General features: G+C 42.6%; 1 protein-coding gene across 2 annotated transcripts in view; it reads right to left on the reverse strand.

Moving 5' to 3' along the window:
* Window positions 1-4,779: 4,779 nt before the first annotated feature.
* TSEN2 (tRNA splicing endonuclease subunit 2) overlaps window positions 4,780-25,486 on the reverse strand; it is a 47,387-nt gene continuing 26,680 nt past the window's right edge. The window contains exons 7-12 of one of the 2 annotated variants that reach the window (XM_029918692.1): window positions 19,405-19,455; window positions 16,278-16,416; window positions 9,818-9,854; window positions 8,982-9,093; window positions 7,877-7,966; window positions 4,780-6,912 (exon numbers count right to left, since the gene is read on the reverse strand). In XM_029918692.1, the coding sequence (XP_029774552.1) occupies window positions 6,853-6,912; window positions 7,877-7,966; window positions 8,982-9,093; window positions 9,818-9,854; window positions 16,278-16,416; window positions 19,405-19,455 (489 nt within the window). In that variant the 3' untranslated portion in view covers window positions 4,780-6,852. The remainder of the gene's footprint in view (window positions 6,913-7,876; window positions 7,967-8,981; window positions 9,094-9,817; window positions 9,855-16,277; window positions 16,417-19,404; window positions 19,456-25,486) is intronic. The other variant, XR_003901390.1, reaches the window with a different exon arrangement.

Genomic DNA, 25,486 nt, shown 5'->3' on the forward strand with positions numbered 1-25,486 from the left:
CACTTCCATCGACATTCAAATATGGTGTGGAAATAAATGTCATAAAAATTCAGATAAAATAAGAAGGGTAAATGTTAAAAATGCCAATTTCATGCTTTCTCTTGGTGCCGCATTCTCTGATTTTCAAACAAAGCTTTCCTGGTCTCCAGTCCCTGTGTTAGGAGCTGCTTTCCAACCTGGGGGTGACAACAGCAGTAATCAGCCTGTTTCTTCTCTCGCTTCAAGAGGCTACAAATTCCCTCCAAAAAATCACTGTACCGCCTTACAAACTTTCCCTCTAAGGCAGGACACTGACACCACACCAATACATGGCAATGTTGCTCAGGTTTGCAGAACTATGAACTGAGAATCCTTCCATTAAGTTTCTTTTGATCCTACCAGCTACACGCTAACTGAAGGTCGAGGAGAGTCAGCGTTGGCACCAACTCTGCTTCCCAGAAGAGTTCTCCCTGGCACCCCCCACAGTGCGCCCCTTCATCTCATTGTCTAGGGCTGCCTGGCACCCCCCACAGTGCGCCCCTTCATCTCATTGTCTAGGGCTGCCCTGGGCACTCACGTAGTCTTCCTCAACTCTCACAAAATGACCCACTGCTGGGCTCCTTTTCACTGCAAGGTCTTAAAGTTAGCCTCAGGGTTAACTGATTTCCAAGTGTAAAATGATCCACCCAAAGCATTTCCCCAAAGCCTTTAGGGCATGCATGGATTAGTCCCATAACCAGGAGAACCCAATAAGCATTATTTTATTTTATTTTTTATTTTTTACATTTACTGAGTTTTAATGCAAGCCTCTATCTATGTAACCCAAACTCTGAGAACATCACAATCTTCCCAAACAGAAAGTTTCATGCTTCTTGCAGAAGTCCTAGAGGAGACTTTTAATAAGCATTATTTTAGAAAAAACACTCAACGGCCATTTCTGGCTCCCCTTGCACCGGAAGTGCAACTCTCCCCATCTCCAGAGCTGCCTTCACCACTTTACCTCCGAGTATTTTTCTCTCACCCCCTTCTCCACTGTGTCACCTACCAGGGCATAAAACAGGCTTTGCATTTTCTAGAGAAAACAATTATGGTAGTGCTTATACTTTTGGTTTATCTGAAAGGGGGAAAAGTACACTGTCTTCACATCAGACCCTTCCATTTGGTCCACAAAACACACTCAGCATGCTGTCAGGATCTCCATTTCACAGGCGAGGAAGCTAAGGTTCAGAGTGATAAGGGAAGGCTCCTAAGGTTTCCCTAGTATAGGCTTGGAATTTGGACCTAGGTTTTTCTAATTCCACTCTATCTACTTTATCAGAATGTGCCATTTAAAAATTAAGAAGAGGGGCACCAGGATGGCTCAGTTGGTTAAGCGTCTGACTCTTGATTTTGGCTCGGGTCATGATCTCACAGTGAGTTCAAGGCCTACGATGGGCTCTGCAATGTCAGTGTGGAGCCTGCTTGGGATTTTCTCTCTCCCTCTCTCTGGGCCCCTCCCCAGCTCTCTCTCAAAATAAACATTAAAGAAAAATAAACAGAAGAATATCTACCTGTGTAAATACTGTTTCTGGAAATGTAAAGATTCTAAAAAATCTTAAATGCTTGCAACCTTTCATTTTTTAAAGAGTGAATCACTTTGACATAAAAAAAAAAAACCCCACTACCTCTTAGTTTAACAGTTTCACAAATGTGCTTTTTCATATCATGCATTCCTAAGGCATCCCTGTATTACAAAAGATGGTAGAAAGACTAAATTTTTTCAGCTTAAGTATATATAAAAAAAAGATTGAAGATAAATCAAGCATTAGATAGCTCTCAATTTTAGAAATAGACCCCAGTTTCAAGGAAGTTAATATTCATGGTATAATTATTTGAGCCTATAAGATTTTTCATATTGATTTAATCCCTGCCAAGTGTAATATATGAATCACTTTATAGAACTGAGTCTCCTTACAGAAGAACTTAGGCCAGTAGAGGCAGAGATGTCAGGGTTTCCCCTCACAGTCTGAGAATGAAGTTGGAAAAATGGCAGCCTCTAAAACTGAAGCTAAGAGTCAGCATACGATAAGCAAGTGCACACATCTCTGCCTTAAGATGATGGGTAATGATGGGTCTTAAGACAGGAGAACTTCCTCTTACCTCCCCAAATAAATCAGCATAGCTGGAAATTACTGGAAGTCCGTCACGAGCCAGGCACAGTGCTAATAAGCACCTTGTAAGGGCCAAGCCACTTAATCTTTCAGCAAGCCTCTGGGCATCATTATTTTTACTTTGTTTTTTTCATGGAGGGGAGATTCTTATTATATAAACTTATTTTAAAGGGAAACATTCTGTACTTAGTAGATTCAGTGTTGTGGAATCACCTCTTCCACTTCCATAAAGGAGATTCTGGACCCACCAAGCAGTTGCTCCCTAGTCCTCCCCACACTCCTGGTAACCACTGATCTGTGTTCTCTATGGATTTACCTATTTTAGATACATACCTGGAATCGGACACTGTGTGGCATTTTGTATCTGACTTCTTTCATCTGATAGGTGTTCGAGATCCATCCATGTCCCATGTACCAGCACTTCACTCCTTTCTGTGGCTTAACAGTAGTCCCTTGTATGTTAATGCTGATAACATTAACTGTTTTATAGGTGAGAAAACAGGTTAAGACCACACAGCTAGTAAGGGGATGAACTGGGATGCAAACCTGTGTCTGATTCCAAACCAAGTAGCCTTAGCCATCTTGGCATCCAGCCAAGGCCAATCAAAGAGACCAAGCAAGTGCTGACAACCAGAGTCTCAACATTTTAAAAATCCTGAAGACTGGGGGCAAGTGGGTGGCTCAGTGGGTTAAGTGTCTGACTCTTGATTTCAGCTCTGGATAGAGACTAGTGTTGGGCTGTGCACTGACAGTAGGGAGCCTGCCTGGGGTTTCTCTGTCTCCCTCTCTCTGCCCCTCTCCTGCTTGTTCTCTCAAAAATAAATAAATAAGCATTAAAAAAAAAAAAAAAAGAAAATCGAAGCTCAAAAGGACAATTGCCCAAGGTCACATAACCACTGAAAGGAGGGCTGAGATGACTGATTCCTTTGTAGAAGGCTCACTCCATTACCTCACCTTCAAAAAACTATCTCTGCAGAGACTAATTACAAGTTAAGAACCACACAATGCTCCCTGGTTTGTAAGTGGGGTTCACAGACAGTCCTCATGGTATCTGGCAACCTCCTGAAGATTATGCCAAGACCAGATACACGAGCACGTTCTGGTGGGGGCCTTGGGCTGCGCCCCAATACTGAGGTGGGGGACTGCCACCGAGCCATACCAGCACGTGCCCAGCCCTGCCTGCAGTGCTGGGCATCCTTCCGTTCTAACCTCCACTCAGGCCCTACCGGGTCTGTATTTCTGACTTCGCGTGCTTTCCTAGGTTGGTGTCACTTTAGCTGTGGAGATCTGGTAAAGTCACTAAACAGGACCGAGAGCTCTGGGTTTGAGTCCTCCACTGGCGCTTTGCGGTGGCGGTGTGGTAGCCACATCTGAGCCCCAAACCTTCGTCCTGTGCAGCTCCCACCGTTTGAAGTCCAAAGTCCATTGTATGATTCTAAGATTTATACCTCAGTATTTCATGATTTATTTTAATTGGTGCTACTTTTATTTTTAAATTTCAATTCCTATTGTTCACTTATTTGTAGTTGAAATAAAATTGACTTTCTATATTGGAAAAAAGAAGTCACTTGTGTGATAAGCAAGAACACAGGTGTCTGCCCCATCTTAACCACCCCCCCATTTGAATATCTGTCGTCACAATTTGTGGGGGGGAGGGGAGGTATATTGGCTATCCAAATACAAATAATGAGTATAGGAGTCTGCAGCAAAACCACGCAAGCTCTGAGTGTCCAGACCACACGGCACATGCTGGTCGTGGCTGGCAGCTCGACACTTGTGCTGTTTGGATGTGTGGTGTATTGTCACAGCATTTCCCCCGTTTTATTAAGTAAAACGTCTCTTATGGAAGTAGAAAAGCCCATGAAGACAGTAGGTGATTTTTTTAAAAGTTTATTTATTTGAGAAAGAGAACACATGAGCAGGGCAGGCGGGGGGGGGGGGAGAGAGAGAGAGAGAGAGAGAGAAAGAGAGAGAGAGAGAGAGAGAGAGAAAGAGAGAGAGAGAGAGAATCCCAAGCAGGCTCTGTGCTGTTAGCACAATGCAGGACTCGATCCCACAAACTGTGAGATCATGACCTGAGCTAAGATCAAGAGTTGGATGCTTAACCCACTGAGCCACCCAGGTGCTATGAGAGTGGGGGAGTTTTAAAGACCCAAGAAATCCCTTTTAGGAAAAAAAATTAGAAGTGATAGTTGAGAAAGGTGGTCATATATAAGATATAATCTTGGCCAAGTAGGTTTCCTCTTTCATGTGTATGTGTGGTTGTTGTTTTTTTGCAATGGGTAACAAAACAGAACTTGTAAAAAGTGTTGGTTCCACAAAGTTTCACAGTGTTCTTGAGCCTGGCATGCTCTTATAAAGTCAGTGAAATTCTATGTGGAGGGTGCACGGCCAGTTAGCGTGGTGGCACCGAGCACGGTGCTGGTACAGTGGGGAGCTCAGATGCCTTGGGAGAGCTGAGCGGGGAGGTCTGGTGAAGAATTCCAGTTTTAGAGGCACCTGGGTGGCTCAGTTGGTTGAGCATCCGGCTTCTGCTCAAGTCATGATCTTACGGTTCGTGGGTTCGAGCCCCGTGTCAGGCTCTGTGCTGACAGTTAGCTCAGAGCCTGGAGTCTGTCTTCGGAGTCTGTGTCTTCCTCTCTCTCTCTCTGACCCTCTTCTGCTCAGGCTGTCTCTCTCTCTCGCAAAAATAAATAAAACATTAAAAAAAAAAAGAATTCCAGTTTTAAATCTCAAAGTTTCGAGATTTAAGAACCGCATTAAACATGCTTTGAAGGCAGTGGGTGAGGCAGCTTCTGTTCCGGAGGCGGCAGCATGTCCCTATGAACCTCAGCCACACCCGAAGGTTTTATCACAGAGTGAATTTCCAATCTTGCTGAACCTGAGTTTTCTAAAAGCACATGCCGTCTGTTACATTTATTTCAGAAGATAAGGAAAAAGTGCCAGGACATAATACATCTAAAGACAAGCTAATACTGCTTTTAGCTGGTAACTGTGAGGCTCATGTAACCCAAAACCTTTGCTGGTACATCATTCCAGAACCCCAGGGCCCTTGGGAAATGGTGAGGAGTGCCTGGCCCATTGCAGCGTGTTCAGACAACGTACATAAAGAAGGAAAATCTTTCCTACAAGGCTTGTTTAAAGGAGATGCTTTTGGGCTTCCTTCTAGAGCTTTCAGTTACAAGTAGTATCTGTGTGGTCTTGTGGCTCTTCTATATCTTTACTGTAGCCTTCACATGAAGGAATCACCACCCTGAAGGCACGTTAGCAGATGATAAGGTATGTGACACGGTGCGTTCACACGATGACAGAACTGTGATGAAGGATTCACAGAAGAGTTTTTACCATCAAGGCATAAAATGCACTTACCAGGTGTGGAGAGAAGTGTCACCACAATGACAAGTGAAATAGGGAAAAAACGGTCGGTAAAATTTTTGCTGCCTTTCAGGGCTTTTAGAAAGTGATGATGCTTGGTGAGAGCACAGTGGACAGTAAAAATGTTTGCTAATGAAGAGCAAAAAGACTTATTACTGAGAAGCTCTTTCAAATTGATGATCATTATCCGCGCATCAGAGTGAAAGGCCAAATCTTTAAACGTACATAGAACGTGCAGATCTAATGCTTCTGCTGTGGGAGAGCAGGATGATGACGTGAATGGACCACGTTCAAAAGCACAATGTCAGGCAGAATCCCAGGCTGTCGGGGGTTCGCAGGAACTCGAATATTCCAGCTCTCACCGTCCACTTCCGGGGTATGCAGGGCCTAGAAGACGGTCTGCTGTTGTCTTGAATGCGGACACTGGATGGATCTCAGACATCTGCTTCCCTCCGGCGTTGCTGGTGTCCAGCCTGCCCGTCTTCCCCTCCACCCCTGCCATCCTGCAAAACCTTCACTGGTACGTAAGCCATTTGCAAAAGGCTTTGTTTGAGCTAACCTCATTTATTATGTATCTTGATACATTATTTTACTGCTTATTTTTATTTTACAAGTTCACTGAAGCAAGATACAATTTTTAACTAATACTGTAGAATATTGTGTCCTGGACACAAACGTGTCCATCAGTGAGCTGAGAGCTAAACATTAGGTGATGTTTTTAAAAAAGGGTTTTTGATACAGAAATCCTTGACAGATAGTAAGTGGATTTTTAAGCGTTTGAGTAATTGGTTGAAGTTCTTAGATAAGAGGAGACTCATCATTTTTTTCCACTTAACCTACTGGCACACAGGGCTGACAATCCCCAGATCTCTCCGGCGCAGCCTCAGGAACATGCCGGACGTGAGTTAACAAGAGACGCGTGCGTACAACAGTGCTTGAGAGCCTGTACCGTGCCACATACATGTCAACTACGGTCATTTTCAGGTAAAATCAGAGAGTAACAGAATTTCTCTGTGGCTGGAAGAGTCCTCTTGGAACTCATCTAGCCCAGTGTCCTCACTGACTGGAGGGGGACGCAGGCCCACAGACGAGCAGCTCAGCCCTGGTCAGGGTCAGTGACTTACTCAAGACCGAAATCTGAAGGCCAGCATGGCGCTTTGTTCTTCCCTGTGTCATTTTATCTTTTAAAATACGAATTGCTTTTTGGTGCTGGAAGGGCCATGCCCTTGAGAACTTTTCAATTACTGGGTGATTATAATAAGAGGACTTTTTGCCTCCCACAGAACTTGGCTTATTGTAGGAGACTCAACAGTATTTGTTGGTAAATCAGAATTCTGAGGTTGAATTGTTAAAGCTCGTCTTGGTCACTCCTCTCTCGTGAAGAAACCCAACGGCTGAGAATCACCTCCTGCAACCAATCAAAACAAAAAGGTGACTAAAAATTTCAACATCAGACATGAAAGAACATGCTAGGCGTGTGACATCACAGAAGCGTTTCACAAAGAACTGTCTGTAAAATGATGGCACCTGCTCCCATTCCTTGTTCTTAAACTCTGCGGAAAATGTGAAGGCAGGCGGCACACACCTTATATGTAAATACTACCTACCACAATCACACAAAGATTTTAAAGGCTAACCTTGCCTTGGCCTTGGAACCCCACTGGCACATTTCAGGAACAGGAGTATGAAAGCTAGCATTTACCCTGAGAACCAAATCTGAGATGATGCTGGTGGAACAGGGCTGGTGATTACTGAACAGCTAACCTAGTGGGCACGGGCAAGGCAAACTGGATGGATGGGGTGCTGCGGCCGGGGAGGCCAAATGGTGACTGGTGGGGCTGTCGAGGGACAGGATGGTGTGAACAAGGAGACGGGGTGCGATGCTGGAGACGAAAGAGGACGAGGGCAGCTGCACGTGGGGGAGGAGTCACAGGCAGAGGGGAGGGGCAGAAATAGCAAGTAACTGTGGGGGACAGCATGATGAACGTGGTGCTCTTGCTAGACAAAAACTCGCCAGGAAGACTCAGAGCCAGAAGAGAAGTTCAAGGAGGGAGTGAGTTGGTGCTGACACTTTAGTATCTGAGAATGAGACCTGGGAGAGGCCTGGCCGGGTGGCCGGGAGGTCCCAGGCCGTCTGTGAGAGCAGCTTCAGCTGAATGGTGGGGACAGACGCCAGATGACATGGCATGTAAAGCAGCAGCAGGAGTTTAGGGGCAGTGAGAGCAGGCTCAGTGGGAAGAGGGCCTGCGGGGCTTTCTGGTATCACAGCAAGAAGGTTTTCCTTTCTTTTCTTGGGACCACGTGTTCCAGAGGACACAATCTGGTGAACAGAATCTTTGGGACACCATGAGTCTGTCTCTGAGCCTACCTACCTGAACTTTGATTCGTTTCATACACTCTGGAGACTCCATCTCTTTGTCAGTCATGGTAGAGGGTTTAATCAAATAGCACAGCATGAGTTCCTATTGAGAAATGAAGAACAGTCTCCACATCTCACACAGTAACAATGTAGATCTGGCGGGGTCCGCAGGAAGCATGGGCAGTCTCCGTTCCCTCCCACTGAGTGCTGGGGGGGTGGCTCACAGAGCACATCAGTTTCCTCCAGGCACTAGACTGGGCCCGGGATCTAGACTAAGGACCAGTCCCATCAAATGGGTTTAAAAATACTAGAAATGGTATAGATTCTCTATTTCTAAAAGACAGAGCTGCTTTTTACAGGCTAAACCTAAGCAGCTTCACCTGCACGCAAGGCAGTTACGCCCTAGCCTCTGCTGGGCCTTCCTGCCCCACCTCCCACGGCGGCTCCAGCAGCAGTGGGGCAGACTCAGCGGGGCTCACAGTCTGTTTGGACAGCAAGCTACTGAGTAACAGAGAACACACAAGCTTTCATCCTTAGTAGTCCTAGCATAAGATGAAATTTCCCACCTATTTTGATGGCGGCAGGATATAGTGTAAGACAAGTCTGGCAGTCACACGACTCTGGGTCTGAATCCCTATTCTGCATATAAACTGGATGATTTGGGGTTTGTCCCTTAATATCTCTACCTCTGATTCTGCAGCCTTAGGGATGAGGATACCGACAGGGTGGTGAGAAAACATGTACAGTGTTTAGCTATAAATATTAATTCCATCCTCTCACTTCAAGAGATCTGCTAGCTTTGAAAAGAAATCAACACTTTGACTTCCTTGTGAAAGCGTGTGAGTGACTTCTGAGTGCGCGGTGACGGCAGCCCCGGGAAGGGAAGCACTGCCCACCTGCATCAATCACTGGCGATCTGTGAAGCTCAGTCATGGTGCTCAGTACCAGAGAGTGAGGGCAGGGAACATGAGAGGAGGTCAGCTTCTAGCTGCACCTTTTAGAACCTTGCTGGCAGGAACACTGTGGAGTTCCTACAATGACTTTTATGATTCTGCTACATATAAGAAAAAAATCCAACCATTTAAATGACATGTGAATGCCAAAGCTGATGTCGTTACCTTGGAGACATTAACTGAAACTCTGCTCAGGGCAGCCAGTGACCTCCAGCTGAAAGGTCTGCGAAGAGAGCCTTCAAAACGGTCGTCAACTAACTCAATAATGACCGAATAACTGAAAGACACACGGAGGACACTGAAAAGTGTGAAATCAACCTCTTGAAAAAGAATAATGCTTGTTCTACCAAGAACAAAGATATACAAAATAATATGTACACCATCTCATCCTAAATTCTCCTACAACGTTACTGAGAAAAATATTAATGAAAAACTTCCACTTTACATTATAAACTTTCAGGATGATCTCAACACTGACAAGGAGAGAACGAAAATACTTCACCCAACAAGAAATCTGTGAATTTATTCCACAGTTAAGACTCACAGATACTAAGATGAACAATTATGGCATAGGTTAACTCAATGTGTAATACTAAAACATATGACAGCCTACTTATTACTATGTACACAGTACATCAGTGTATAAGGCACAGTTGCAGGGCATCTATTCCTAACAGGCCAAGAGAAACATGCCTGTAATTGTTTCTGTGGCACTGAAAATTACACTGGAGGTCAGAAATGTCCTCCTGTCCTTTGAAGCTATTGCTTTATTTTAAAAAATCTCTGCAGGGGCATGTGGGTGGCTTACTCAGTTGAGCATCCCACTTTGGCTCAGGTCCTGATCTCACAGTTTGTGAGTTCAAGTCCCACGATGGGCTCACTGCTGTCAGCCTGTCACCATAGAGCCTGCTTTGGATTCTCTGTCCCCTTCTCTCTGCCCCTACCCCGCTTTACGCTCTCAAAAAATAAATAAAACATTAACAAAAAAAGTCACTCCAAACCTTGCATGGTAAAATGGAGGGCCTTTCCGATACAACACTGCAAAGAAAAAGAAAGAAAGTGTATAACCACTTGAAATAAAAATCTTACTTTATTATTGATGTTTTCTCTTCTCCAAAGAGACATAAATACCCAATTATCTGTACATGGGTTATCTGCAATATGTCCAGTGGTCTATTTTTAAAACTCAAACTATTTTTTTCCCTTGGAACAAAATGCAATTAGTAAAGCAAATCTGTGGCCAGGACCCTTACATTCTCATCCCACCCTCACCCCACAAATGAAATCCAAACTCAAATACAAGTGATTTTGTCTTGCCTCTTCTCTTACAATCTCCAGAGTGAGAATGTGAAATCATGTGACAACATGTAAAGTTCATATAATGCGAACCAATACTTTGTTATTAATTTCACATCAGCTACTCTGGCCAGGTACCAGTTGACTTGAATGTTGGTACTAGAGCTGAGTCACCACCCATGCCACTTGTGAAGGTCAGTCTGCCCTAAAGATTTAATCTATGGGGTTCAAAAGCCAGTGCCCAGAAGAGCCTGGAGCAGGGACTCTGCTGCATGGACTCTGGAATTGCACAGGGGATCCTTCCGAGGCCACAGTCTGTGGTAGGGTGTGTTCATCAAACCTAGCTCTCCTCTCTTTCTAGGCACATGGCTAGACATGTCTCTGTTTCCCAAGCAGCCAGGCTGCTCCATAAAACTTTCCCATGTACCAAGCCTGTGCTTATTCCTTTCTGAAGGTGACCTTGAAAAGCATGTGGTGAAGACCGTGGAGCCACAAGGAAGAAGCCTGGGCTCCTGAAGCACTTTGGGAATCAACTGGCCCACCACTCAGAGACACTGGTTTTGAATTTCACATACAATGAAATTGTTAGGCCACTGAGATTTGGGGTTTATATGTAACTATAGCTGTAAGGATTATTTTTCCTAATAAACAATTACATCTGTAACCTGTGGCCAGAGCAAATCAAAGCAGAAAAACTTTTAATCCGCTGAAGAATTGATAGAATTTTTTTGACCGTATCAGTACTGTAGCTAATCACATTTTCCATAGGCTCAGCAACCTCAGAGCAAACTTTATAGCCTGAGTTAGTAACCCTGTAGGATCCTACAGACATACAGCAACCCTTTACCTAGAGTACGTTTGCTAGGGTCACATTTCCTTTTTATTATTTTATTTCTTATTTAAAGTATATTTAATGGATTTGGCAAGCAGCTCAAATTCACTGTGTAAGGGCACAAATTTAAGTGAATACCCCAATAAACAATCCTCAATTTTTTGAGATGCAGTGGAAGGAAACCACATACTGGAATGAACTTGAATTTAGTTTTGTTTCCTGTCTAGTCTCTACCACTCCTGGTGTGACTTCAAATAAGTTACTATTATCTCTGAGCCTCAGTTTCCAGAATTATAAATGAAGAACAAGGGGAAATGGGGACCTCAAGTACCTTGCTTATGATCAGGCACACATCTTAAATCTCATGTCCATCTGCAACACTGGGACATTTGCAGCTTGAAGCAGCTCTTACTTGTACTTGGGTCACTTCAGAGGACTGATGATGATGGTTTCGTTTAGAAGTTAAAAGCATAAACACTGACATCAGAAAGACTCAAGTTCAAGTCTTCGGAGTGTCAAGATGACATGATGACGCCCTGTATTTCAATCTCCTTACAATGAAAAACCTGGCATAGTGACTGGAGACAGGCATAGACATAGTGGCTGGCATAAAGTAAGGGCTCAAAATGTTACCTATGGTAGTAATCATGACGATGACAATGTGTTCAGAGGGAAAAGTAAAATTTGTCTACAAAAATGCCTCTCAAGTAGAAAGATGAAAACTTCAGAAGTCTACGAAATCCTGGGCATTCAAAAATAAAGTCTGAAAGAACACGGAATTGAAGAGAAAGCTTCTTCTTACAAGAGAATGCCAGAGACGGAGTGTGGAAAGAATGACAGAATTACAAAATGATTAATGCAAGTAATTAATTCGGGCAACTGTTGTAATTATCGGGGAATCAGATATGCACAGTCTCACCCTACACATTACTTGTTAATTACACAAGGAAATATGTAATTTTACAACAGACATCTGACAATGGTCACTTTGGTCATGTGATCATACTTAGTCTCATTAATAGTGGGACAGCCTGATGTAAGCACCTCCTGATGGGGCACAATAAATACCCACAGCACCCATGTGTGCTAAAGAATGGTGAGCTGGAGTCTAATGATGAGGAAACTTTTCCCTCTGAACACATTGTCATCATCATGATTACTATCATAGGTAACATTTTGAGCCCTTACTTTATGCCAGCCACTATGTCTATGCCTGTCTTCAGTCACTATGCCAGGTTTTTCATTGTAAGGAGACTGAAATACAGGGCATTCATATCTAGAATGTGGGATATCCTCTAGGCCTCTTCAAGAAAACTCGATGTCATGAAAAACCATAAGCTAGAGAAACTTTTAGATTTAAAAAAAAAAAGCCAGAGAGGCTACCTTAGGGTGAATTGTGGCCCCTAAAAGGTATGTCCACGTCTTAATCCTGAATCTGTGAATGTGGCCTTATTTGGAGAAGGTTCTTTGCAAAGACTGGAGTGATGTAGCCATAAGCCAAGGGACACCTGGTGCAACTAGAAACAATATAAGACAAGGGAGGAGTTCCCCCACTGCCTCTGGGTAGAGGATGGGCCTGTGAAATGCGGTCTCCAGAACTGTGAGAGAATAAGTTTCTGTTGTTTTAAGCCCCCCAGTATGTGGTAATCTATTATGGCAGCCCTAGCAAAATAAAAGAGAAACCTATAATGCAAATGTGATAAACTGTGACTATAGCTTGTCAAAAACAAAAAACAACCTCCCTCCCCTGCCCCAGGCATAAAACACATTTTGGGGACAGCAGAGAAAAACTTAAATTTTCTGATATTTTGGTGCTATTGAAAAATTCCAGGGGTACCTGGATGGCTCAGTTAGTTAAGCATTCGACTTCAGCTCAAGTCATGATCTCGTGATTTGTAGGTTCAAGATCATGCTGACAGCTCAGAGCCTGGAGTCTGTTTTGGATTCGGTGTCTCTCAAAAAAAAAAATTAAAAAAATTAAAAAACATAAAAGAAAAATTCTAATTTCTCTCAGGTATTGTATGGTATTATAGTTATGTAGGAGAAAGTCCCTATTCTTACAAGCTGCGTGCAGAAATACTACAGCTTATATGCACAGATGTGAAAAACGTTAAAATATTTAAAAAACTTGACTAGAGAAAGAAGCCAAGAGAGTGGTTCAGGAAAGAAGCAAACAGGGAGATGACGGAAGGCTGTTCTGTGAGGAGTGGAGAGGAGATGCTCCGAAGCCTCCCCCTGGCGGGAGAGCCGGTTCTCAGCCCCCAGAGAGGGCGCCATGCCCGGGGATGGTTCCCTCGGGCTCTGGGAATCCGGGAACTCTGCCGGATTCTCACAGCTCCCATCATTCCACTTGCCCTACCACTTCTCATTTGCAGGCAGCTGTGAAATCACATGACCAAACTTAGTCAATTCGAATCCAAAACTGGAGCGTGTGGAAGCTGTTCCTCTTCTCCCAGGCTAGCACTGCTTGTGAACCTCTGCTAACACACGAAATGGGAAGACACCCTTCATGTTACTGCCGGGCCAGAGACGGGGTCTCATTAATTATACAAGCAGCTTCAAGTTACATGATACAACCGAGCTGTGGCAAAGGCCGCTGGGGAGCTGGAAATAGCAGTTGTTTCATTTCTTAAAAAAAAAAAAAAATCTGTCCTTTCAAACATCCCCATGAGGCAGTTTGTTTTAAAATTACTCTTCACTCAAAAGTACAGCTTAGTATTGAAAATACATGAGATAAGATATGCTTAGAAGGCACTCAACAAAGGCCCCTGTCCCCTGTAACTTTTTATTTTAGTTTTTATGAAGATGTTTTATATATATATATGCATGTATTGTTATGGTGTTATCCATGCTACATGACGAGCAAATGGAAACTCACAGAGATGAAGTAACCTGCTTGAGGTCACACAGTAAAGAGGCAGAGTGGCTGTGAACCCAAAGAGCTCTCTTTACTAGCCCCTTGCCACTTCTGAATGTATCCCTGCAGCCTTCTTGACTGGAAAGTTCTAACTCAAGTTTCACTCATACAATGAGAAAGCTGAAGACCCACCAAGCGTTTACACTGAGCAGCTGTTCTTACAGGGGTGTGAAAAGGAGAACAGGACAGGAAGCCACGAAGGAAAAACAGGCACCTGACTTATTTGAGCATCGTGAACGGTGGGCAACACAATTACAGGGACACCTGGCAGACTAATCCCAAGCCGGCCCTGATGACTTGTGTGGTGACCCTGAGCTAGGATGTCTGTGCCTGAAATCCAGTCATGGAATGAACAGAAGAGATCACGTATCGTAGAGGGACAGGAACTCCTTAGCCTTTATTTTGGACTGCTGACACCCTCCCCTGCTTGAGAATTTACTGAAAGGTTCGGACTCTTGACCCATAAAAACACAGCAATCTATGAACACAATATTTTCTATTGTGCTGGAGCCTCCCGAAAACTACCCTATGATCCCAGGTTAAGCACAGTTTAGAGCATTTAAAGACTTAAAGACTGAATGGGCCTTCTTTGGGTATTTAAAAAGGCTCAGAGAATTTGGAAGGAGCATATGACATAGGTCAAAAGATCTCAGGGGCCATGGCTTCTTGGAAGACCTTTCAAATATCTTGAGATTTTTACTTGAACCTCACAAACAATTCTGAAAAGCATCCAGGAAGCACCCTCACTTGGCAGATGTGGAAAATCAGTTTGAGGGACTTGCCAGGGATGCCAGCGCTGGGCACGGATCACAGGATCAATGTGCGCTCACCTGGGCCTGTGGCTCTAGGAGCCACTTAGGTAACAACTCTGAATTCTTCTCCTGTGCTCTAGAATCATCTATTTTTACAGTATCTCCACTGGACTGACTTACTATGTCCAAAATACAAATCCATGTATGTAAGTGTTATGCCTAATTCCTTTTAAATGAAATTCCTACATCCATTTGATCTGCAGGGCTGGTTGGGCTCAGCTTCCCTAGCAAAGTCTATCTGCTTCCATTGTCGCCCCCCTCCCATCTCCCATCCCACCGTCCACCAGTAACAGACAGAGGGTCCTATTCATGTAAGTCACTCCTTTGCTCAAACTCTCCCAAGACTTCTAATCACCGTAATAACAACCAGGCCCTACAGGATCTACCCCAGCTCAACTCACAGACATCACCTCATGTAACTCCCCCAGGATCTCTGAGTTCTAGACACACCATCTTTACGCTGTCTTGGGACTTCCTTGCTTCAGGGCCTTTGTGCTTGCTGTTCACTCAGTGCCTACAGTGTTCTTCACTCTTCTCCTGGGATCTCTAAGTTCTAGACACCCTGTTTTTATGTTGTTTCTGAAACTGACTGAGCTTGTTCCTGCCTCAGGGAACTGCACTTGGTGTTCACATTGGTCTGCCACGGACCTTCCCAGATTCTCAAGAGACTTGTTCCCTATTGTGGTCACCTTTTGTTTCTTTTTGGTCACATCTTTTCAGAGTCTTTTCCTAACTTCCTTGACTCTCTACCCCTCTACTCTGCTTTATTCTTCTTAGTACTTAATAGTCCCTGGAATTACATTATATATTTACTTGTTTGCTTATTTATCTCCCCAGCCAGAATGTACGCAGCTCCACCAAGACAGCTTTGTGTTGGTCTCATTCACTCTGTGTTCCTGGCACCTAAAAAGACCTGGCCCACAGGAGAGTCTTTGTAATTATCTGTTGAATGATGGGCTCATCTGGACCAAAAACCTTACCCTAAGATAAGAAGATGCAGTTTCTAAGAGCCTGGGCTCCATAATATAAAAGCCCAGCTCTGTAAGTTACTGGCTCTTGAAGCTATTAGGGGCACATGACTCATTCTCTCACAACTGCAGTCTACCCATCAGAAAAATGAGAATAATAAGAGTATCCTTTGCTGCTTTAGGGATTAAATGAGATAATGAATTATAAAATGTTTGACACATAGTAGGTGCTCAACAAATGGTAGCTGTGATTATTCCTCTAATTCTGTGATTATTCTCATTTGCCAGAGACAATGGAGACCTAGAGGATAAGGGACTCCCCAAATCACAGGAGTGAGTGGCTAATGAGAGGAGGGGGCAGGGCTGTAAAACTCTCCTCAGATTACAGAATGGATGAGAGAAAAAACCTGAACACTTAGGCCTCTAGGCTTCTATCCCCAGGGGTGCCCCTTAGACTTCCTTTTCACTCTTCCTGGACAAACCCTCCACTCCACCTCAGATGTTCTTATCTAAGCCAGAAGGCAGGCATCATGTTAGAAAAAAATGAGCAATAGTACAATATAACCAATTCAGCTTTCACCCCGGGATCTGCTGTGAACCCTGGTTCTCACATCTGCCGAGTCAAGAATTACTTACGCAAATCCGTCCCATACTTCAGTCCCACTTTGGGCACCCAGCCTTTGCTCCGGAAGTAATGGTATGCCATGTACGTAGTTCTGAATGTGGGCTGAACTACAGGGAAAGCTTTCCAGAGCTTCAGGATTGTTAAAGGCTCCTAATGTTAGTTAAAAAAAAAAAAAGAAAAGAAAGAAAAAAACAGAGGCGCACGGTTACGTATGTGTTGACTCATTCACCCAGCGAAGGGGGATCCACACTAACTGCAGAGCAGAAGCCGTGAACACAGTACCCACAGCAGAGGGACTTGACGGAAGATCCAGGCCCATGCTGTCTGGTGTGGCAGCACCAGATAGAAGCCCAAAGGGGAAAGTACCCACTGAATTTCAAAGACTTGGTAGGAAAACAAGAAAGTAAACTATCTTAGTAAGTTTGGAAATGTTGAGTTAAACAAATTTTGCAAATAATGTAAATTAGTTTCACCTGCTTTTCTTTTACCCACCCCTCCCCCCTTATTTTTATGAGAAAACATGTGCAGGTGTGAGCTGGGGAGAGGGGGAGAGAGAGAGAGAGAATGAACGAGAATCTGGAGGAGGCTGCATGCCCAAGCCCAAGACCCTGAGATCATGATCTGAGCAGAAACCAAGAGTTGGATGCTCAATGGACTTATCCACCCAGGTGCCCCTTTTAACCCCATTAATGTGGCCACTAGAAAATGTAAAAAATGATGCACGTAGCTCCCATCTGAAGCTTATAGAGAGCAGTGGTCTGGAGGGCCTGGGAAAGGCAGCCCTGAGGCAGCGACATTTGGGAGGAGGAAGCAGGCGGCACAAGGGGCTGGTGGGGGACCTGGGGGAGGTGCTGGGTGTGGAAGAACACTCTGGGCAGAGGGACGACATGCTGCCAGCTCGAGGGTGACAAGTCCACCAAGGCCGGAAGGCAGCACGCTCCGAACATTTCACAGACCCAAGCGAGTAGCTACCATATGTCAGGCCACATTCAGAAAAACTAAAATGTAATTTATAAAAGCTTAAAAAAGAAAAAAAAGATGCTCCATTTAGTCCTTGAAACTGGAGGGCGTATTATCTCAGGGCACAAATGAGTAATCCAACTGCTACGAAGGGAGCTATGTTCCTAATGGGGGATGTGAAGAGACTGAGAACGGCTTTTGGCTCAGAGGACATTCCATTTTTCGGATGGTTTGGGGCTCAGTCAATGAGACTTGCTCAGTTTGTCTCAGCCAAAGATTTTAAATCCATAAATATGGGCTGGAGGCTTTTTTATTTTCCTTATTCTTTTTTTTTCTTTGCAGTTATTCCTAAGATAGAAACTCCATATAAGAGTGGCTTTTGTTTTGTTATTTTATGTATTTATTTTTGAGAGAGAGAGAGAGAGAGAGTGAGAGAGAGTGAGTGAGCACACAGTGAGCAAAGGGCAGACAGAGAGAATCCTAGAAAGGGAAGGGAGGGGGGGAGAGAGGGAGGGAGAGGGAGGGAGAGAGAGAGAGAAGTGGGGCTCACTGGAAGCAGTGTTCGGGTCTTGCCCAAAGCAGGGCTGGTGTTCACCAGAAGCAGGGAGTGAGCTCACCCAATGTGGGACTCAAACTCACAAACCATGCGATCATGACCTGAACCAAAGTCAGATGCTTAACGACTGAGCCACCCAGCCGCCTCCAGTGTGGCCTTTCAATTTTAATGCAAGGAAACACTTGCGCCTCCTCCAACAAGTACACAGTCTTGCAGGAAGGCAGAACCTCCAATATGGATAGCCCAGCAAGTTTCAGAGGCTGAGGATTCTGTGTAGTAGTGGAATGTCCTGACAGACTTTGGCTAAAGCCCAGGAGAGGAGGCAAGGTGGGCTAAGAATGGCCACCATCTGGGAAAATGAGTCACCCATCAGACGTGACATCTGTTTCCAAACCACTGGAATACTTGTGAAAAGAATTCATATAATTGGAATTTGATGAATGACAAAATTATGCACTCTGGGTACAGAACAAAATATACTTTATTTATTGTTCTGTTTACCTCTCTTTTTTAACTTTAATTTCACTTGAATTATTTTGAATAGGTATTACATTCACCTATTTTGAATAGGTATTACATGCATAAAGTGTACAGTGAGGTCTCCCCTTCTGTGTGCCCAGCCTGCCAACGCCTCTACCAGAAGGTAAGCAATGGCATCGGCTTCTCACGGGACTTTCTAAGGGCAGCAGGCTACGGGACAGAATCACGGCTTTGGGAACACCTTGACATAGCTTCAATTATTAGTTGTAACCAGACTAGCTGTGTGACCTTGGGTGAGTTTCTTACTTCCTCCGAGCTTCAGTTACCTTACTGTAGAATTCTTACCAGGCAGAGGCAAGGATTAGAAGTATTGCAGGCTAAGGTACCCAACACACAGCCTCTACTGAAGTAGGCGCTAAACACTGGCAGTTTTACTTTTTGTTGCTAGTTTTTAGTACTTTTCTGATACAGATTTCCTGATTGTTATTTAAGATATTGCTCTTCTCCTGGTCTCTGGGAATGAAATCCAACCTAAAACAGTCAAAGTCAGCTTTTGCCTTAACAGTCCCAATTCAGGACTGAAAGCCTAAATGTAGAGAAAAAAAATCTGATCCAATTTCACTGGGTGAAAGTGGCACGACTATATTAAAGCAACATGAAAATTATTACAAGCTGCTTTCGGTATCGGAAAAAAAATTTTTGATGTTTATTTATGTTTGAGAGAGCGAGAGTGAGCAGGCGAGGGGCAGAGAGAGGAGGAGACAGAATCTGAAGCAGGCTTCAGGCTCTGAGCTGTCGGCATAGAGCCTGATGCGGGGCTTGAACTCACAGACTGCTAGATCATGACCTGAGCCAAAGTTGGACACTCAACTAACTGAGCCACCCAGGTGACCCTGGGGAAAAAATTACTTAATGTTTGTTTATTTTTGAGAGAGTGAGAGAGCAAGCAGAAGAGGGGCAGAGAGAGAGGGCGACACAGACTCTGAGGTAGGCTCCAGGTTCTGACCTGTCAGTACAGAGCTCACACAGGGTTCGAACCCATGAACCGTGAGATCACGAACTGAGTGAAAGTTGGATGCCCAACCAATAGAGCCATGGAGTTGAAAATTTTAAGTGGATTGTATCTAAATAAGACATCTTACCTTCTCATAGTAGATGCTGAGACATCCTAGAGCATAGACCAGGAAAAAGGCCTAAAAGCAGAGCAAGCAGAAAATGCTCATTAACTGTCCGACATTCTTCAGAAGTTATTTTACAGATTGATTTCTCTTTGCATCAAGTACAAACTAATATCCTTAAACCATCGTCAAAACGGTTTAACATCTTTTTAAACATAAATGACTCATGCAAATTTCAAGGACTTAATGCTTATTTATTTTTAAGAGAGAGAGAGAGAGAGAGAGAGAGAGAGAGTTTGTGTGTGTGCTTGTGAGAGAGCGAGAGAAAGAGAGAGAGAGCATGCACACACAGGGCAGGGGCAGAGAAGGAGGGAGACGCAGAATTTGAAGCAGGCTCCAGGCTCTGAGCTGTCAGTACAGAGCCTGCCACAGGGCTTGAACTCACAAACTGTGAGATCATGACCTGAGCCAAAGTCAGACACTTAGCTGACTGAGCCAGTCAGGTGCCCCAAATTTCAAGGATTTAAAAAACATTTAAGAAAATATGAAAGTCACAAATTGGTTAAAAATCAATAAAAACAAAGCATTTGTATGTTATTTCCATGTATTCTCCCTCTTAAAAATCACACAGCTAAACTGAAAAATGATGTAAATAGCTACAATAATAGAAACCTTTGCTCATTAGATTTTCCTCTGTAAAATTAAATAACCATATTAAAGTGAGAAAAAAAATTTACAGAAATAAATATGCAGAAATTTGTGAAAAGTAGGCAGTGCAGATTTGGCTTGCATAATAAAACATTGAGTGTTTCAGTCACCCGTGCAGTAAGGTGATTTCCTATTAAGTAATCCCTGTCTTTCCATGAACTTCATTATATTGTTATGTGTTTTTCCCCCCAAATGTTTGTTTATTTTTGAGACAGAGAGAGAAAAAAAAAGCATGACTGCGGGAGAGGCAGGGAGAGAGGACAGAGGATCCAAAGCAGGGTCTCTTGCTGACAGCAGAGCCTGATGTGAGGCTCGAACTCATGAACCATGAGATCATGCCCTGAGTCGGTTGGATGCTTAACTGACTAAGCCACCCAGGTGCTTCCATTATACAGAAACATGTTTTACTTGTATGAGGAGACAGGAGGAAAAGCAAAGAAAGTCAGCTTTAGTTGAGTAATATCATACTTAGATAGAAATAAAAATATTTTTTTAAAAAAGTTTATCTTTTTGAATAACCTTACACCCTACATGGGGTTTAAACTCCCAACCCTGACTACCCACTGAGCCAGCCAGTGCCCCAATAGCTTTCTGATAAAAAGTTAAGACAATGCCAAACACAGATAACCACCAAATAGGCCCTGTTTTTCACTCTACTTGTAGAAGGGAAGAGGATTCATGTTTACACCTGAACAGACTTATGCAACATTGTTGTGTTCTAGTGGCTAAATGGTGGCTATTAGTAAAACTCGGTTAGTTTCTGTAAAGATGAGGATGGGAGATTAATTTATAAATGGCAAACATTCTGCTGCTGCTGCTGCCTGGCACAGATGAAGAGTGCCCTCAGATGCAGTGTGGCGACTGAGATGCAGTCCCCAGCCAGAAAGAAGTGGCAGGTTTTTATCAAGAAAGGATACTGTATTTTGGCAAATGCTTTCTCTGCATCTATTGAGAGGATCATGTGCTGACTGGAAAAATATGAAGCCAAGAATTCTTTATCCAGCAAAGCTGTCATTCAAATTAGAAGGAAAGATAAAGAAATTCCCAGAAGAACAAAAACTAAAGGAGTTCATGACCTCTAAACCAGCCCTGCAAGAAATTTTAAGGGGGACTCTTTGAGTGGAGAAGAACAAAAACAAAAAATACCAAAGCAACAAAGACTAGAAAGGACCCGAAAACATCCCCAGAAACACCAATTCTACAGGCAACACAATGGCAACACATTTCTTTCTTTCAATAATCACTCTAAGTGTAAATAGACTAAATGCTCCAACCAAAAGACACAGGGTAGCAGAAAACACAAGACTCATCTATATGCTGGCTACAAGAGACTCATTTTAGACCTAAAGACACCTATAGATTGAAAGTAAGGGGCTGGAGAACCATGTATCATGTTACCGGATGGCAAAAGAAAGCCAGAGTAGCCATATGTATATCAGACAAACTATAGTTTAAAACAAAGCCTGTAATAAGAGATGAAGAAGTACATTATATCATAATGAAGGGGTCTATCCACCAAGGTCTAACAATTGCAAATATTTATGCCAATTTGGCAGCACCCAAATATATAAATCAATTAATCACAAACATAAAGAACTCACTAATAAATAATAACATAATAGTAGGGGACTTTAACACCCTACTTACAGCAATGGACAGATCACCTAAACAGAAAATCAAAAGGAAACAATGGCTTTGAATGGCACACTGGACCAAATGGACTAAACAAGATATATTCAGAACATTTCACCCTAATGCAGGAGAATACACATTCTTCTCAAATGTATATGGAACATTCTCCAGAAAAGATCACATACTGGGTCACAAATCAGCTCTGAATAAGTAAAAAAGACTGATATCATTTCATGTGTATTTTTAGACCACAACACTATGAAAGCTGAAATCAACCACAAGAAAAAGTTTGGAAAGACCATGAATACTTGAAGATTGAAGAACATCCTACTAAAGAATGAATGGGTTAACCAAGAAATTAAAGAGGAAATTAACAAGTACATGGAAGCCAATGAAAGTTGAAAACATGACAATCCAAAACCTCTGGGTTGCATCAAAGGCAGTCCTAAAAGGGAAATTTCTAGCAATCCTGGCCTTCCTAAAGAAGGAAGAAATGTCTTAGATACACAACCCAACCCTATTCCAAAAGGAGCTGGAGAAATACAGCAAATAAAGCACAAAATGAACAGAAAAATAAATAATAATAATAATAATAATAATAAAGCAAATAATAAAAATTAGAGGAGAAACAATGATATCAAAATTTAAAAAAACAGTAGAAGAGAGCAAGGAAACCAGGAACTGGCTCTTCAAAAGAATTAACAAAATTGATAAGCATCTAGCCAGATTTATCAAAAAGAAAAAGGACCCAAATAAATAAAATCATGAATAAAAGAGATCACAACAAACACTGCTGAAACACAAATAATAAGAGAATATTATGAGCAATTATATGCCAACAAATTGGGCAATCTGGAAGACACAGACAAATTCTTAGAAACATATGAACTACCAAAACTGAAATAGGAAGAAATAGAAAATTTGAATAGACTCATAACCAGTAAGGAAATTGAATCAGTAATAAAAAATTTCCCAACAAACAAGAGTCCAGGGCCAGCTGGCTTTCTAGGGAAATTCTACCAAACAATTAAAGAAGAGTTAATACCTATTCTTTGGAAGCTATTCCAAAAAACAAAAATGGAAGGAAACTTCTAAACTCATTCTATGAGGCCAGCATTACCTTGATTCCAAAACCAGACAAAGACTCCACTAAAAAGACTACAGACCAATTTCTTTGATGAATATGTATACAAAAATTCTCAACAAGATATTAGCAAAGTGAATCCAACAATTCATTAAAAGAATTTTTGACCACAATCAATTGGGATTTATACCTGGGCTGTAAGGTTGGTTCAATATCCACAAATCAATCAACATGATACATCATATTAGTTAAAAAAAAAAAAAAAGGATAAAAACCATGTGATCCTCTCAATAGATGCAGAGAAAAGCATTTGACAAAACACGGCATCCTTTCTTGATAAAAACCCTCAAGAAAGTAGGGATAGAAGGAAAATACCTCAAGATCATAAAGGCCATACCCGAAAGACCCAAGCTAATACCATCATCAGGGGGGAGAACTGAGCGCTTCCCCCTATGGTCAGGAATAGGACAGGGATGTTCACTTTAGCCACTGTTGTTCAACATAGTGTTTGAAGTCCTAGCCTCAGCAATCAGACAACAAAAACAAAAGGCAAGCAAATCAGCAAGGAAGAAGTTAAATTTTCACTCTTTACAGATGACATGATACTCTTTTGGAAAACTGAGAGACTCCACCAAAAAACTGCTAAAACTGATACATAAACTCAGCAAAGTTGCAGCATATAAAATCAATGCACAAAAATTAGCTGCATTTCTAGACACCAACAATGAAGCAGCAGAAAGAGAAATCAAGGAACTGATCCCATTTACAATGGCACCGAAACCCATAAAATACCTGGAATAAACCTAACCAAAGAGGTAAAAGATCAGTATGCTGAAAATTACAGAAGTTTATGAAAGAAATTGAAGACACAAAGACAGGGAAAAACATTCCATGATCATAGACTGGAAGAACAAATATTGTTAAAATGTTGATACTATCCAAAGCAATCTACACATTCAGTGCAATCTCTATCAAAATAATACAAGCGTTCTTCACAAAGCTAGAACAAACAATTCTAAAATTTGTATAAAATCAGAAAAGACCTGGAAGAGCCAAAGTAATGTTGAAAAAGAAAATCAAAGCTGGAATCATCATAATTCCAGACTTCAAGCTGTATTTTATATATATATAAGATATAATTATCAAGACAGTGTGGTACTGGCACCAAAAACAGACACATAGATGAGTGGAAGAGAATAGAGAACTCAGAAATGGACCCACAAATGTATGGCCAATTACTTTTTGATAAAGCAGGAAAGAGTATCCAATGGAAAAAAGATAGTTTCTTTAGCAAATGGTTTTGGGAAAATTGGACAGCAACATGCAAAAGAATGAACCTGGACCACTTTCTTATACCATACACAAAAATAAACTCAAAATGAAGGTATCTGGGTGGCTCCGTTGGTTAAGTGTCCAACTTTGGCTTAGGTCATGAGCTGAGGGTTTGTGAGTCTGTGCCCCCCGTTGGGCTCTATGCTGACAGTTCAGAGTCTGGAGCCTGCTTTGGATTCTCTGTCTCCCTTTCTCTTTCCTCCCCTGCACTTGCGTACTCTCTCTCTCAAAAATTGAATAAACATTAAAAATTAAATAAGTAAACAAACTCAAAATGGATGCAAGACCTAAATATAACACAGGAAACCATCAAAATCCTAGAGAACACAGGCAGCAACTTCTTATGTGACATGTCTCCCAAGACAAGGGAAACAAAAGCAAAAATGAACTATTGGGACCTTATCAAGTTCAAAACCTTCTGCAGAGTGAAGGAAACAATCAACACAATTAATTGACAATGGATGGAATGGGAGAAGATACTTGCAAATGACACATCAGATAAAGGGTTAGTATCTAAAATCTATAAAGAACTTATCAAACTTAACACCTAAGAAACAAATGATCCAGTGAAGAAATGGGCAAAAGACATGAACAGACACTTTTCCAAAGAAGACATCCAGATGGCTAAAAGACCCATGAAAAGATGCTCCACATCACTCATCATCAGGGAAATACAAATCAAAATCACAATGAGATACCACCTCAAACCTGTCAGAATGGCTAAAATGAACAACTTGGGAAACAACAGATGTTGATGAGGGTGTGGAGAAAGGGGAACCCTCTTGCACTGCTGGTGGGAATGCAAACTGGTGCAGCCGCTCTGCAAAACATTAAAAACAGAACCCCCCTATGACCCAGCAATTGCAGTACCAAGTATCCAAAGGCTACAGGAGTGCTGATGCACAGGGGCACATGTACCACAATGTTCATAGCGGCGCTTTCAACAATAGTCAAATCATGTTAAGAGCCTATATGTCCATCACCTGATGAGTGGATCAAGAAGATGTGGTATATATACACAATGGAGTACTACATGGCAATGAGAAAGATGAAATATGGCCATTTGTAGCAACGTGGATGGAACTTGAGGGTGTTATGCTAAGTAAAATAAGTCAGGCAGAGAAGAACAGATAATACCATATGTTGGCACTCAAATGTGGAACAGGAGAAACTTAACAGAGGACCATGGAGGTGGGGAAGGGAAAAAAAAAACAGTTAAGGAGAGGGAGGGAAGGAGGCAAACCATAAGAGACTCTTAAATACTGAGAACAAAATGAGGGTTGGTGGGGGTGGGGGAGGGAGGAAAGTGGGTGATGGGCATGGAGGAGGGCACTTGGGATGAGCACTGGG

This window comes from Suricata suricatta, chromosome 12 (genome assembly GCF_006229205.1).
Source record: "Suricata suricatta isolate VVHF042 chromosome 12, meerkat_22Aug2017_6uvM2_HiC, whole genome shotgun sequence".
Taxonomy (NCBI): Eukaryota; Metazoa; Chordata; class Mammalia; order Carnivora; family Herpestidae; genus Suricata; species Suricata suricatta.